General features: G+C 42.6%; 1 protein-coding gene across 7 annotated transcripts in view; it reads left to right on the top strand.

Moving 5' to 3' along the window:
• Nucleotides 1-103: 103 nt before the first annotated feature.
• LOC133131304 (filaggrin-like) overlaps nucleotides 104-16579 on the top strand; it is a 16889-nt gene continuing 413 nt past the window's right edge. Inside the window, exons 1-4 of one of the 7 annotated variants that reach the window (XM_061246606.1) lie at nucleotides 104-254; nucleotides 1071-1148; nucleotides 1348-1406; nucleotides 5874-9541. In XM_061246606.1, coding sequence (XP_061102590.1) covers nucleotides 1349-1406; nucleotides 5874-8347 — 2532 coding nt within the window. In that variant the 5' untranslated portion in view covers nucleotides 104-254; nucleotides 1071-1148; nucleotide 1348 and the 3' untranslated portion in view covers nucleotides 8348-9541. Of the gene's footprint in view, nucleotides 255-324; nucleotides 1256-1347; nucleotides 1407-5045; nucleotides 5221-5873; nucleotides 9542-16386 lie in introns of those variants that run through there. The other 6 variants (XM_061246603.1, XM_061246605.1, XM_061246604.1 and 3 more) reach the window with 6 other exon arrangements.

Raw genomic sequence — 16579 nt, forward strand, 5'->3', positions numbered from 1 at the left:
GTTGATTACACGGTTAACTCACCTCACCTGGTTTCTTGGGTCTGAGTCGCTTGCTTATTTTAAGGTGGAGACGAAAGCCAGCACACCCTGCGGCTCTCCAGGACCAGGGTTGCCGACCCCTGAACTAAGCCATTCCGCCAAAGATAACGAAAATACAGTCGCCTCCATCCACGCTTCTTCAAACCTACACGTCACTTCCCTTAATTATGGTTACATTCTTGAGTTAAGAATCAACTTTAGTGTAATTGTTTCAGGTAGGACTAATAGGCTACTATATTAAATATATTCTATCAAGAGTAAGTTTTAGGTGCTCAAGAATGTACCCTTCCGGCTGTAAGTTTGCCCTCAACAGCGCCCTGGCCAGACGGTCGTATCAAAAGGGTAATCTCGCGCCTGCATGTTTGCTAATCAATCAGGTAAAAACTAATTTTAAAAAGAGAGGTGTGGTTAATGCGATCCTTTTCCCCTCCGTTTCGCTCACAACATATATACAATAACAAATTATATTTTTCAACTCAGTCCAGGGGGTTGGGGAAAGGCAATCTTAACTTAATTGGAGCAACTATCCATTTAGAGCGTACAATGTAGTTCGCTTCGGTAGGAACATCAAGCTAAACACGGCCGTCTGCCCCCAGTGTGCTGTTGAGGGCAAAAAAAACCGCATCGATCGCCGTTCCCGCATTAGAAATATAACTGTAGGACAATTCGTGAGATGGTAGCCTAGTTTCATTTCAGTTTTCGTTTTAGTATATATATATATAGCTTATACTGTAGCCTGCTTGTTAGTCAGTTAAGCACGAACGTTTATTAAATCTCAGCCATAATTCGTGCAAGCAAGTAGATCTAGTTAGACCTAGTTCAATCATGGGTCGATACTCGTGTCTTCTTGTTTTCAGCTTTGTAGTAGCGACCGATTCTGACCCAAGAAGCCTTAGTTAATGTGCCACCTATTCCAATTTTACAATTACGTGTTGCTGTGCGAACAGCCCTGTGGTTAATGCCACTACTATGAGCATAGCAGGTCGTAGAGGTGGAGTCCTGCAGGATCTAAATATCCGTCTTTCAATTAGCAGCATATCAGCGTCTGAATCACCTGGTGTGTTTAATGTTCAAACGAGCCTTCAAAAACAACGGCAATAGAAGAGACGGTAAATAAATGTTTTCTTGCTCTCGGCTTCCATACGGTCCCCTGGTCTAGTCTGTCTAATGGATGCCAACCCTGAATGATAATTATGGCTAATGGATTGTGTTTAGGGTATGTTGATTATTTTTTAAACATGGGCAATCATGTCGTCTTATCATAAAAAGCTACGTTGAAAGTTAATGGGTCTGCCTTCTGTTCTGCAGGATGCCTTTGCTCTGTTCAGTTTGGGCTTTGAGTGTAAATATGACTGATGCTTCCGCAGGTAAGAATCACTCCTGAAGGCTCGTTAGCTATTTCTTTTACATGCACACCAATACTTTACATGCACACCATCCCCCATCGTTGGGAGTAATCATTTCAAGGCTATATTCTAATGAAGCTTTTACGTGGTTTGGAATCACAATACCAGGGATTCTTTTAAATAATGTGTCCCAAAAGAGTAACCTACAGTATACATTGCATTACCTAGTGCTACCCTTTAGCCTCTTATTCACCAACGTGGTTTGAGTTTGTATAATACAAACAACATTCGGTTCACTGTGCCTGTTGACCTTTCCCGTGCACAGTTAAGCCAAAAGAACTGAAGGGTGTTTAAATTCATCAAGAATTTAATGTAGGGGTCAGTTCGGTATTGGCTATGCAGCTTCATATTAAAGCGGGTTTTCGAAAGCATCACACTCAAGGGATTTGCTGCATATTAAGTTTGGGAACGTTTTGGTTAAAATGAACAATCCTCAGCCAGTAGGTCCTGTACCACCTTAGAACTGTGGTTCCCAGACTGTCCTGGAGTACCCTTTGTGTGTGTAACCCCAAGCATTTTAATAAGTGGTTAATTTCTTAATCCCCAAATAACTTTCCATCTTAAACCACATTTTGTCAGATGGCTATGCATACCATAAATAACATTCCTCTGTTCATATTTTGCGTATTGTGCTAAATTGCAAACGATGCATTCATTCTGCAGGAAAAAAAGCATAAAAAGTTGTATATTTATTTTTAACTGATGAAATTAAATACTGATGTGAATCAGTAGGCTCCTAATTGGTGAAAGTGGGAATACCTTGCCACCAGAACTATTTTGGAGAGATGTTGAAGAATGATTATAAGGCAAACCTGCATGTTCAACTACCTAATTAGGAGCCTATTAATTAACCTCAGTTATTTATTGGTTACCTCTTCTTGTTGGTAAGATGGTGCAGTAAGTACAATATGAACACAAATTTTATTCTTCATGCCATGCAAAGCTATTTCAGGCATAATGTGGTTTAACGTTCTCCTTGAAGATGAAAAGTACCTAATTAAGTACATTCTTAAGCTTGTTAAAATTCATAAATGGCAGTTGGGATCGAAAACCAGCATACACAGGGGTACCCCAGGACCGAGTTAAGAACCTCTGCCTTAGAACATAGATGCATGTATAACTAGACCAGCAAGCATGCCTTCAGTTATCCTCCGGTCCTGGGGGGGTGACTGGTGCTCACACAAATTTTAAGTGCAGGATGTAATTGGGCTAATTAAGTAATTGAGAGCAAAGTTGGCACAAAATCCTGAAACGGATCGGCCCTTGTTGTGCACCCCTGCCTTAGTGTGTGGCTCCCTGGAAGAAAGCCTGTTTAGTGCACACTTTTGCACTGAATGGGGAATATCATACATCCCCAATGGTATTCTGAACCTTGTTTAAGGAATGTTACATTTAATATGAAAAGCACATTACGGAAATATGAAATGTATAAATGTAAATCGTAATATTTAAAAACCATCTGGACAAACTACCATTGTTTCACAAACTAGTACGGAAAGTGAGAGTCATGATCACAAAAAGATTGGCGGATGTAGTTTTCTTTAGTAAATCACATTTTTGCCCTCAAGCATCTACAGAGGCTAGTTTCCTGTGTTCTCCTCTGCTTCTCCACCTGGTCCCTCCAACCCTTTCCACTTCCCATGTGCTACGGAGGTATAGATTATTACAGACCGTGCACATGATGCCCTTATTTGAGTGCAGAATCCAGGCTTTGAGCATGCGCATAACCTAGTTTTGATGCTGACAATCAGGATAATCTTGATCCCCCTGAAAGGGTAGATTTAGGATGGATTCAAGGTTGATGTACGGACACATGGCATGTCCTTAAAATTGCCTTAAAATTGTAAATGCCTTGGGATGTTATTTGAAAATATATTCTGTTATCTATTCTAAAATCATTTCCTAGTGGGTAGGTACAAAAACAACCATCATAGAATCCAGATGGGCCAGTTGGACAGTCAGACACACTAGGGTTGATTTGATCCGTTAAAATGTTTTGCTCTCAACTGTTATTTTGTTATTCATTTTTAAAGTTATTGTGTTTCTAATTATTTTTATTATTCAGTGAGACATATAATTTTGAAATTTGATTGACTTTGGCCGATGCATTGTGTACTAAAGTAGGTGAATAGGACTATTTATGCAAACGGAATTCTGAGATTAGATTGAATTCGGCTCATGTATTGTGTACTACTTCTGAGTAATATGTCTGATGCCCAGGGCCCAGTATTTCAAAACTTTATTCTGGCCAGATGATGGTGCATCTTCAAAATGGCAAGGTTTGGCTTCGCTTGTGTTGTGCTGGGTGCCCAAGGCTCATTGATACACGAGGGCAACCAAGGCCATGATAGTTCTCGTCTGGTCTGTAGCGTAGCGGGTAAGGTACATGATTGGGACCCGCAAGGTTGGTTCCGCGGTTCGATCCCCGGTGTAGCCATTGGGCCCTCAAGCAAGGCCCTTAACCCTGCATTGCTCCAGGGGAGGATCGTCTTCTGCTCAGTCTAATCAACTGTAAGTCGCTTTGGATAAAAGCGTCAGCCAGATGACATGTAATGTAATGTCTGAACTGACAGAAGGGGTGCTGTAGCACAAGTCACAGAGAATGATGAGTGAGGGAGGACTGTGTCACAACACTCTGTGCGTCTATGGGGCTTCATGGCCCGGTCAGAGTGTGAAACCCACCTTCCAAAGTGTCGGAACTGGACCTTCGTGCAATGGAAGGGGGTCACCTGGTCCGATGAGTCCTGTTTTCTTATCCAACACAAAAATATATATTTTTAAAACCTGAAACTACATGGCCTTGGCTTACTTTGTGTGGGACATATAATACTACACATTTTGATGGAGTAAACATCTACAACATATTTGGAATATAACGATACGCACACTATGAATGTGGGACTTTCATTCTTTATTGCATGCATATAAATTTCAGACATAATATGGCGTGTAATAAGAATACATGATACCCCCTCAAAACATGACCAGTACCTAATTTAGAAGAAATTACAGCTTGTTAAAAAGTTTGAAAACAACTGATCTATACAATATCAAAAGGAATTAAAACCTTACATATTTACACCAGAATATTGAAAGAAATAACAAAATAACTTAAAACTTAAGTGCCTTGCATTTAAATTTTAAATGTGTCATGATCTGTTTTCTGTACCCCAGAGTTTTGCCTTTTGTGACCACTGTTATCTGTTTTCTTGTTATTCATTCTCATTCATTAATTTCACTTGCCACTTCCTGATTCCCATTTTTCGTTATCCGTTTCGATTTAAACCTGTCTGTAGGAGCCATTTAGGCCTACATATTATTCCATAATATTAATTTTGAATTCTTAATAATATTGATTGGTTTGATTATGATGATATTTGCTTTATTTTGACTTATTTATGTTGTCATTGCCCCCTTGTGTTCGAATAGATATGCAGAATATATAAGAACAGGAAACGAGCAAATAGGTTTTCAACGGCAGTATCAATGGCTAATGCTTATTGCAAACATATTTTTGGAGGCAATAAATGAACGTTTACTTTAAACGCGCATTACTCCATTTTTGTATGGAACTGTTTGTTGTTTTTCTTTTTTGGACAGTTTGGACTGCCTTCTCGTTTACAAACATTTGCCTGTGACCATGACCACTCTCTGTGACCGGATTTCCCTTGCTGTGTCGGTTAACCCGGGCTATGAACCCCTGCCTGGACTCTTGACTGTGAACCATTATCTTCAACATCCCAGCTTCTGATCTTTGCCTGTTCAACCTGCCTGTTTGCCAATAAAGACTCTTATTGGAAATACTTTGAGTTCACTACTGGTTCTATTGTTCTGAAGCCTGGCAAAATGGCCATAATTCTACAAGCAAACTACAAAATAATTAGATATTTGGAATTTAAATTCAATCTCTTCAAAAAGTTCAGTTAAGTCGAGCTTGAACCACGTCTGCTCCCAACCAGGCTAGCCCTACATGTTACCTTGCAAGATAACTGTCTAGTAAAGCTTGCTTTTTGCAGCAGAGTTTTCTGAGAACCTATCCAAACTTGCTGCAATAAGCCAGGTTTACAACTTAATCACAATTGATGAAATAAGAGTTGATTTAACAATAATTGCTTTCATCAAATTATTGTGCATGCAAGGCATGATGCCTAAATTGTAATTGTATAGGCATTGCATCTGGGGTGAAATCAATAATTGGGTGAATTCTACCATGTTTTGTCACAGTGCTTATAGGAGGTGAATGGTCTTTGTTAAATTGTGCCTTGGTTGCAGTACATCCATTATTACTCCTGTAAAACAAATTCTGACTTTAGAACTTCTGTTTAGACTGCAATGTGTAAAATGTTTATTTAGATTTAGACATTGTAAATGCATTTCCATGACAACTAGTCTTCCAGCAATCCATTCTTACTTTGAATGTTTTATTAGTCTACAGCTTTGGCTCAACCCAGAGTGGAAGTCACCCCAGCAGCTATAGGCCAAGAAAATATCATCATCCACAAAGCCATACCCCTCATGCAAATGGCCTCGATACCATCCACCTTGGGAATCCCCGAAATGGCAGAAGTGTGACCAGTCCTGGCAAGAGAGGAACTGTCTATATTGTAGGTAATCATGGTCTGAGAAGATTAATCGCCACTCTCTATAAGAGAGTTCGTTTTGCACATAGTTTCCATAGGGGCAGTATCTACAGTGTACGCAATACTTTCCAGGGTGAAGGTGCCATCAACCGATCTTTATCCAGAAATATTGAAAATCGCAAGCGTTATCCTCCAAGTGCGATGAATGCTGGCCACACAGGAAGTGCTTTTGGCCACTTTGCGTCCGGACAAAGCCGACCAAGTGGCTCTGATCTTAAGTATCTCCCCTTTATTATCAGTCATTCAGCCATTCAGATGAGGCCTGTCCTCATTGGGAATGCAGCCGGTGTAGACTTCCCTGGCCCGAGGGCCACTGGTATGCTCAACCGTGGACGAATAAGAACCTCTCATGGCCACTTTGGGTCTGAAGATAGAGGAACAATTCCCAGAAACATGCCCAGGCGTGTTGTTCCTGCCCACAGTGAGATTGGCCACAATGAAGACCATCATGCACACAGTGGGAATACCTACCGCCAACCTGTATCTGCACAGAGTGCCAATGAAGGAAACAACTATGATCACCACAACCTTGCCCCAAATCTGTTTCATCCATCCACCATCAACTTTGGGTCTGCCCACAGTGAGATTGGCCACAGTGACAACAATCATGCACACAGTGGAAATGCATACAGGCAACCTGTATCTGCACAGAGTGCCAATGAAGGAAACAACTATGATCACCACAACCTTGCCCCAAATCTGTTTCATCCATCCACCATCAACTTTGGGTCTGCCCACAGTGAGATTGGCCACAGTGAAGAGAATCATGCACACAGTGGAAATGCATACAGGCAACCTGTATCTGCACAGAGTGCCAATGAAGGAAACAACTATGATCACCACAACCTTGCCCCAAATCTGTTTCATCCATCCACCATCAACTTTGGGTCTGCCCACAGTGAGATTGGCCACAGTGAAGAGAATCATGCACACAGTGGAAATGCATACAGGCAACCTGTATCTGCACAGAGTGCCAATGAAGGAAACAACTATGATCACCACAACCTTGCCCCAAATCTGTTTCATCCATCCACCATCAACTTTGGGTCTGCCCACAGTGAGATTGGCCACAGTGAAGAGAATCATGCCCACAGTGGAAATGCATACAGGCATCCTGCATCTGCACAGAGTGCCAATGAAGGAAACAACTATGATCACCACAACCTTGCCCCAAATCTGTTTCATCCATCCACCATCAACTTTGGGTCTGCCCACAGTGAGATTGGCCACAGTGAAGAGAATCATGCACACAGTGGAAATGCATACAGGCAACCTGTATCTGCACCGAGTGCCAATGAAGGAAACAACTACGATCACCACAACCTTGCCCCAAATCTGTTTCATCCATCCACCATCAACTTTGGGTCTGCCCACAGTGAGATTGGCCACAGTGAAGAGAATCATGCACACAGTGGGAATACATACAGCCAACCTGTATCTGGACAAAGTACCCATGAAGGGAACCACTATGATCACAACTACCTTGCCCCAAATCCGATTCATCCATCCACCGTCAACTTTGGGTCTGCCCACGGTTACAGTGGAAGTCCATACAGCCAAAGTACCCATGAACTGAACCACTATGATCATAATAGCTTTGCTCCAAATGTGATTCATCCGCCCACCACCAACTTTGGGAGCAACCCCACTGTAGGCATACCCAGTGTCGACATTTCGGAGCACATTGGAAATGCATACGGCCAATATGGATCTGCACAAAGTACACGTGAACAGAACCACTATGATCACAATAACCTTGCCCCAAATGTGATCCATCCATCTACTATCCACTTTGGGTCTGCCCACAGTGAGATTGGCCACAGTGAACACCATCAGGCACACCGTGAGAATACGTACCACCAACCTGTATCTGAACAAACCACAAGTGAAAGAGACCACTATGATCACGATGGATCTCTCCACGTTCAGAATAGCCCGAGTAAAATCAGTCTCGTTGATATCTATTTTGGGAGTTCGAATGGCCACCATTTAGCTGGCCCTAGCCAAAGTGGTAGTAATCTTGGAAACCTTGATAGACCGAGTCTATACACTATACACTATGGGTATCATCATAGTGGAACTACACCCAATGAAGGCGATTCTCTTGCGAGTACACGTGCTCCTCGTATCTATGAAGTAATCGGTCTAGGCCCTGCTCTTGCGAGGACATTTGTACCAAATGCATTGAATACGGACAACAACAGAATTTCCCCCAGCGGCACACATCGAAGCGTCCATCTTCCTAGGAAAAAGACTCCCTAGGCTCTTTCAGTCTCCTCTGCAACAGCAAGTCATTGGCTACGATTTCCCCCATCCACAAGATCCCTCCCCTGGTAAATGTGTTCATCACAATCACATTCATACAATGAAGTCCAGCAGCTTCAAGCCAAGCTCAGAACCTCACACTGGTGTATGTGCCTTCATATAACAGCCTTGACCCCATTGAGACTGAGGACACCAGCTACACTACTCACACTGCATTACCATATCCATTCAATAACCACTTTTAGGTATTTTATTGTCGGACTTCGGTGGCGCCCTGTCGGCCGAGTCTTTCCGGTGTGTCCCGCACACCGATTTTTGCAGGGCTCCGACGCCGATTCAACATTGAAACGGCGTCGGAGCCCCCGGAGCCGTCGATGAGAGAGCTCTCTGATTGGCTGTCCAGCTAGCAAATCAGTGCACGAGAAGAGAAACGGAAGCGACGAAAGCAAGCCATTCCAAAGTTACTATCACTACCAGACATAATTTTCGATTAGTATTACTAAATAGCGAGAGAACAAGGAAATTGCTGCAAACTGTTTGTTGTGAGCGAGACGATGGCTGCTTCTAGGTCCAACGCAATGCAAACGCATTCCCCGGTCTTCCGGTTTCCATTTTTTGAAAGACGAGTTATTACCTCTCACGCAGGCGCAGAACGTACGTGCAACTCGGCCGTTGGCGGACCGTCGGTTTGGTGTGTCCGGGCCTTTCCCCCTTCTGATGTTTGGCGTTAACACCTGAACCTCTTGACCTTGTCTGCATGCTTTTATGTATTCGCTTGCTGATTGGCTGATATTAGATATTGGCATTAATTGGCTGGTGTACAGGTGTATCTAATAAAGTGGTCAACCATTTCATATAGTTTTGAAATGCTGAATAATGCCTTTGCATCATAATAAATGTAAAGCATGAGCTGAGACAAAAATCAGATGCGCCCATTTTGTGATCTGCGTTCCGATCCTGGATGGTAACCCAGAAGTAATTTCTTACGATTTTCTTGTCAAATGTGATTTTTGTATCAATGATTAAAGCTTAATGTTAATCTAATTAAATTCCCTTCTTATATAAACGCGAGCACAAGTATGCTGAATACACTAGGGCCCGTATTTTCTGGAATCAACATCGCATGGCACTTTGGTGCAGTCACGCGGTGAGGTGCGTGGCTATTGAATGTCGCCATTTTCCCAAAGTCAAGCGAGGGGCCCGCAGATCAAGGTGCGTGATGCAGATGGGCTGGATCATGCTAACACAATTATCAGTGGGTGTGGTGCACCTTAATTAATTTATAGGGTGTATAGGCAGTTTCCGTAGTCTCTACGAACACAATGGAAGACGAGGATAAGGCAGATGTTTCTCCCAAAAAGTTATTTTGTGGCAGATCCAGAATTTTTTTATTTACTTCTTACAAATCTCATAAATAAGAGGAAGCCTTTGCACATATTTTCCTCTGGCTAAATACAATGTGATCAATGCATCAGAATGATGTTTCAATAAAACATCGCCAAAACATTTATTATGGGCTAGTTTTAATTCCGCATTAAACCTGTAGCTCAATTACCTACTATGGTGTGATGTTTGTTACGGCATCATGGCAGGTGTAATGATCATTTCTTGTTTAATGGTACACTAAGCATGATTTTTGTCGGTAAGACCATTGTAAATCCCATCTTATAATTGAAAAAGGCTCACTGACATGTTGACTCGCACCTGTGTTTATAGTCCTTAAATTTGGGTTTCAAAATATGCAGTTGACGGGTTGACTCTGTACCAAAACATCGTATAGCTGTACAATAATTCAAGCTCATTGGTTGAAAATTGGTCCTAATTGCCACCGCCAATGGCGTTTCAACTTCAGCGTGTTCACAGGGAAGGGGAGGGATAAACAGTGTTGTGGTTTGCTGCTATTCTTCTCTTGGCAGTTAGTCAGAAATTACCTATTGTACCTTTGATGGTAATCATGTCTTCACAACCTTTATTCCCCCAAAGGGAATGGATTGCACACAATGAGCAATGCAATAAGCATATAACAATATAATCAGACAATAATGAGTCATACATTAAATCATGCAAGGGGAAAAAACCGAACCAGCATTCACATTAGGGACTTTGCACTAAGAGACATTTGTTTAAGAGAGTGACACTCTTGGTTAATTACATATTAATTATGTCAAGAGAGAAATTGTTGTAAAATATCAGATTAATGGATTTTTACAAATATCTGTCATTTGTGTCAGTCAGCACTACTGTAGTTATTTTAACAAGACTACTGTCATGTATTAAAATGAAAAGATTGTTCAAGTTGCGTTATGCCATTCTTCTCATTACAAACATGCATAAGAAAACATGCCACACAGAACAGAAAAGGTCTTGCCTCATTAGTCATGGCTTTGCATTCAGTAACTCTTCCAGGGCAATTAATTCCATGCGTCCTTTCTCTCTGCGTTCTCCGCGTGACCAGAAGTTTATCATTTTATCACGCAGTTTGCATGTGATAGCCAATCAGAATTGAGACTGGCTGCGTGAACTCCAGTTGCTGGCTAGCAGTGCGTTGTCATAATGCACCAGAAACGGTGGATATTTTACGTTTACGTTTTATAAAAATAATTATATTTCTGTTTTAACCCATTTTTGTCCCATTTTTGTCCCTGGGTTTGTCCCCGCATCTCATTGGCCTCCACTGGCTTCCTATTGCCGCACGCATCCGTTTCAAGGCCCTAGTGTTGGCATTTCAGGCTGCTAAGGGGACTGCCCCACCTTACATACAATCCCTGATCACTCCCTACTCCCCAGCTAGACCACTCCGGTCTGCCAGCTCTGGTCGCCTTATGGTTCCCTCTCTACGTGCACCTGGCGGTCGAGCTGCACGTTCACGCCTGTTTTCCGTTCTGGTTCCTCAGTGGTGGAATGACTTGCCTACCACTGTCAGAACAGCAGAATCCCTCCCCCTATTTCGACGCAGACTCAAAACCCACCTTTTCAAACTCTACCTTAGTCCTCCCTCCTTCCCCTGCCCCTCCTTTCTGATATCCCTATCCTTGTCTAACCCCCCCCCCCAAAAAAAGAAAAGAAAATGCACTTATGATGACAACTATGTTTAGAACAGCATTTCATGTGTATTTTGCTAGTTCTGGATGTGATGCTTTGACTTATAGTAGAACCTATGCACTTGTAAGTCGCTTTGGATTAAAAGCGTCTGCCAAATGACTAAAATGTAAATGTAATGGGTTATATCAGCAACTCCCATTTGTTGATTGGGCGCCTGCAAGTCCACCTGTTGACCTGGGCATGTCTCCCTGTGACTTATATCTATGCAAGCCTGGCTGTAAGCAAATTCCAGTGTGATAAGGAGCAGCTCTTGGCAACGTGTGCTTCAGAGGTGAGCTCATGCTTGTCTGCAGCCTCCAAAATTGATGGCAGATGTCTAAAAATGTAAAGTCAGCAGAGAGGTTGGATGGAGACAGCAGATGGTTCTCTTCTGCGTCCTGCGTGTGTCCAGGAAGTGCACTTATTTTTATCCACATACAGCTGCTTGCCCCAGTGTTAGATGGCATAGATGATGGCCTCTGGGAGTGTAATCGATATTTTTTTGTATACTTTCCTCGTGAATGAGTGGGAGTGAGATGGGGACAACAAGTCGATATGTGCCCTGTCCATGATGAAATGTCCATTGGGTGCAGGACTTGAGAGGTTTTGAGAAGGAACCCAATACTGGATGGAATTATAACACACACACACACACACACACACACACACACACGCAGTCTACCAGCCTCCAGTGAGTGAAATGAATTCTCAAGTTTTGAGTTCTGTTTACTCCTGATGAAATCCATCCCACGGTTTATACTTTCCACTGTTTATCTTCTCTATTCAAACATTTAACAAACATTTCATTCCAGCTGCAGTGGACCTCTATTAAAGGTACAATAGGTAATTTCAGACTTCTAACGGTCAAGAGAGGGACTGCAGCAACAAACACCTTCAAACCACAACACTGTTTATCCCCCGCCCCCCTTGGCTGGGGCAATTTCATCCCATTGTTAGCCAATGAGCATGAATTATTGTACAGCTATACAATGTTTTGGTACAGAGCGCCGGGCCGTCAATTGTATATTTTGAAACCCAAATTTAAGGACACAGTCAGTGGGTGAGTCAACATGTCAGTGAGCCTTTTTGTCACCTCGGTGCCCTTTTTGCCATCTGTGTTTCTCTGTTCTCCGTTTTCTAAGTCCCTAGCGTTTTTGATATCTGCCTGGTTTTGGTTCTGACTCTCTGTGTGTTTTGGATTTTTGTTTTTGTACTTGCTGGTTTGGTCTGTCTCCTTGGTTTCTGAACTCTGCCTGTTTTATGATTTCACTCTGCCTGCCCCGCATATACCCGTCTGCCTGGATTTCGACCATTGCCTGTTTTTGTATTGCGTTCTGGATCTGCTCCATGTCAGTAAAGCCTGTATTCTTCAGGTTATCCCTGTGTCTCCTCTTGGTTCTCTCTGCCCGGTTCCTGACACTATTTCAACGATAGGAAGGGATTTACAATGGTCTTGTATCAATGTTTTAACACAAAAAACAGCATTAAAAGCATGTCCCCGAACAGGTCATAGAGTCTGTCAGATATAATGGCAGGTTTGCAGGTAGAGGTTTATTCATCCCCATCATGTCCCTCTTCATGAAATACAGTAATAACCACTACATTTCCTCAGAGTATTACAGCCTCTCCTCATATCTCACAGTGTCTCACCAAAAGGTGGTTTTTCCCCCCTCTGTGTCCAACCTGAACTATTTTTGGCCTTTCTTGCTTTTCATAAAAGAGAAGGAGAATGGCTAAGTGGTACTGAAACGGAGAGAGTGCAGAGGCAGGCGGGGGGGGAGAATGGGACGGACAGAAAGCACTGGTGTGTGTGTGTGTGTGTGTGTGTGTGCTGTATATAGGTCACCAAATCAATGGGAATCAGGTTCTTGGAGAGAGGATGGGGGATATTTACAGATCTAGGTTGGATGATGTCATTGGAAATTGGCAATGCTTCCTTTGATAGCTTGTGTGTGTTTGCGAGGGAGTAGTCATTTCTTTTAAAGAAATGTAGGCTTGAAGGAGCTTTTTTCAGTTGAGCTTATTTGGATTAAATGCTTAGATTATGTGTGTCGGCATTTATAAGATCACTGTGAGTGTAGCCATTGCTTAAATATGGGGCAAAACTTTGTCAGATATCTTCGTCAAAATTGAAAGGCTCGTCCTCTATAATTCGACGTAGTCAGAGCTGTCAGTCATATCGCTCAGGCTAGCCAAGGTAGGTTCTGTAATATTTGTATGCTAACGTTGCCATATTTTCTGGGAGTGTCGTTATCGGGTGACCGTCCATAAACCAGTCTCTGCATTCAAGCGCCCATTACCTTCTGGGAAACACAGGCTGGAGATTCAAGCCAAACACTTCCAGAAACTATCAAACATGGTAGCCTGCCTCAAAGACATAAAGGACTAGATGGCCCAAGATGTTCTCCTCCTTAACTCTGGTAAAACAGAAATATTGGTTGTTGGCCCAAAATGTCTGATATTACATTTCACCTTGATGGTGTCTCTGTGGCTTCGAGTGCAGTCTTCAAAAACCTTGGTGTCACTTTTGATCCTGAGCTGTGTATTTACTCTTTTGAAACACATATAAAAAAACACTTCTAGGATTGCTTTCTTTCACTCAAGGAATACAGCCAAAATTAGGAAATGTTGTCAGTACATGATGTCGAAAGGTTTTATTACATCCGGATTGGACTATTGTAATGCCCTCTTGCCATTATTAAATTCAGACAATACTGATATTTCTGCCAAAGTGGTCGTTAAAAACCTTGGTGTAATTATTGATTCCTAACTGCCTTTCCAGGCCCATATTAATAATATCACCAGAGTGGCCTCCTTCCACCTGAGGAACATTTCTCTTCTTCCACCTGAGGAACATTTCCTTTTCCCACCTGAGGAACATTTCCAAATTAAGGAAGATGTTGTCCCTCCAGGAACACATAGTGCATGCACTTGTTACCTCATGGTTGGATTATTGTAGTGTTTTACTGTCTGGCTCCACCAATCCAGCTCTGAAACGCCTGCAAATTCTACAGAATGCAACTGCTAGGGTTTGCTACTAGAACTAAGAAATGGGAGCATATCAGTCTGGTGCTTAAAACCCTTCATTGGCTGCCTATTAAAGGTCGAATTGATTAGCATAGTTTGCCATGGGAACACCCTGGTGCCGGAGTGGAGAGAGCGCCGTATCTATACATTTTGTTAAGGTATGGGCAGCCAGGGACAGGCCAAAGGGGAGAACCTTGTGCTCGTACACTTTGCCTTGAAAATAAAAACCAGAAGCATTTCCTGTGATTCCTGTGAATGAAGATGTGGAAATAAGCATCGCGGAGGTCCACTGTGGTGAACCAGTCCCCACGCCTCACGGACAAAAAAAGAGGAGCGAGAGGGGAAAGCATTCGGAAAGGCAGACGTTTCACAAAATGGTTGAAGCTTTTCAGAACCTTCTTTCCTATCTCACCAGAGAGCAGGAGTGTTGCTGCTCCTTTCCCCAACAATGCTGAGCTCACTGCTGAAAGCGCTCTCCACCAGAGGTGGGTAATGAGGGCCTTATCTGTTTATGGTTTTCAGGCCAACTGCTGGTCTTAATTATTTAATCGGTTCTAACATTCAAGTCATCTGACATTTTAGCTACATTTCTTGATGAATGCATTAATGCCAGTCAAAGACTGTTCTTGTGTCCCTGTATGATATTGTTTTGCTGTGATCTAATCTGAGTGAACTAGTGTTGTATACGGCCAATTAGCTCATTTAGCTAGAGTAATTGATGGAAACAAAAACCTGCATACACACCGGCCCTCCAGGACAGGAATTGCCCACCCATGACCCAAGGAGACTGGGTACACTGAACGCCATTGAAGGCCTGAACTTTAAAACCGGAGGCTACAACTATCAGTGTCAAGGCCTTTGGATGGCTGCAATGTGGCTGAGCCACCAGGCAACCCCGCCTGAAGCCAGCAAGGGCCCAGGGCCTGAGCTCCTCACTGGGAGCCCAAAGAGACAGGGCCTGGCGTACCCAGTCCTGGCCCCAGTCATGCCTCGTTGAAGACCGGGCCTTAGGCACAGCGTGTGACCGCTCCAACGCTACCTCCCACAGGGCCCCCCTATGTATGCTGCTTTTCATTCCAACCATAACTGCAATCTCAGAATTTTGAACAAGCAGTTAATTTGCCTTTATTAGGTGCTTCACATTTAGAGGGGTAACGTAAGCCACATTGTCAGATATAGCTATGCATGCCATGAAGAATACAATTCCCAAGTTCATATTTTGCTTATTGTGCTATATTGCAAACATCTGCATAAAAATAAGTACATTGTTAATCAATATGCTCCTAATTGGTGAAAGTGCGGACACCTGGCTGCTTAAACTAACCATCAGGAAGATAATGAAAAAAATCCAGACAAAATACACCTTATGGTGTTAATTATTAATGAAATAAAACAATAAATAGGAGCATATTGATTAACCTCAGTCTTTCATTTGATCAAAAATGTATTTTTGTTTATGTGATTGTTTGCAATACAGCACAATATGAACTGCTTGTTAAAAAACTTGATTGCAATTGTGGTCTGAATGACAACCAGCATACACAGGGGGTTGCCAGGACTGAGTTTGGGAAGCACTGTCCTGACCGCTCAAGCTCGGAGAGGCTTGACCCATACGGTGGCGTGTTGACCGATACGATATAGAACTGCATGATATCTGGCACAGCTAATCCTTATTTCAGATTTCAGACAAAGTGTATGACTTGCACGTACGTGTTCTTGGCAGTAGGTGGCAGCAGTGCACTTACAATGGGAGGTGTTCCGCCATGCAAAAGGTTGAGGGTACATTTCCTGTCTGGTAGATGCATGATATTATAATTACTGAATTGCTTAATTGTAAAATTAAGTAAAGCAACAAACAGTTCAGGGTTTTGTGGCTGAGGTTGTTCATATACTGTACATTCTATATGTATGTGTGTGTGTGTTTACAGGAGATCAGAGGGTGTCGAAGTTCATTGAAGAAGAATCTGGTCACTATTTATTTGTGTGTGAAACCATGAAACAAATGCCAAAAAGGTGACGTGCTTTTAATAATACTGGATGTTGTGACAGTGCTGCGAGTTCTGAGTCCCTCTTGTGTACTTGTCACACTGAAGGCCTTCAGACCTTTAGACAAAAAGAACC

Source organism: Conger conger, chromosome 6 (assembly GCF_963514075.1).
Source record: "Conger conger chromosome 6, fConCon1.1, whole genome shotgun sequence".
In the NCBI taxonomy this organism is placed as follows: domain Eukaryota; kingdom Metazoa; phylum Chordata; class Actinopteri; order Anguilliformes; family Congridae; genus Conger; species Conger conger.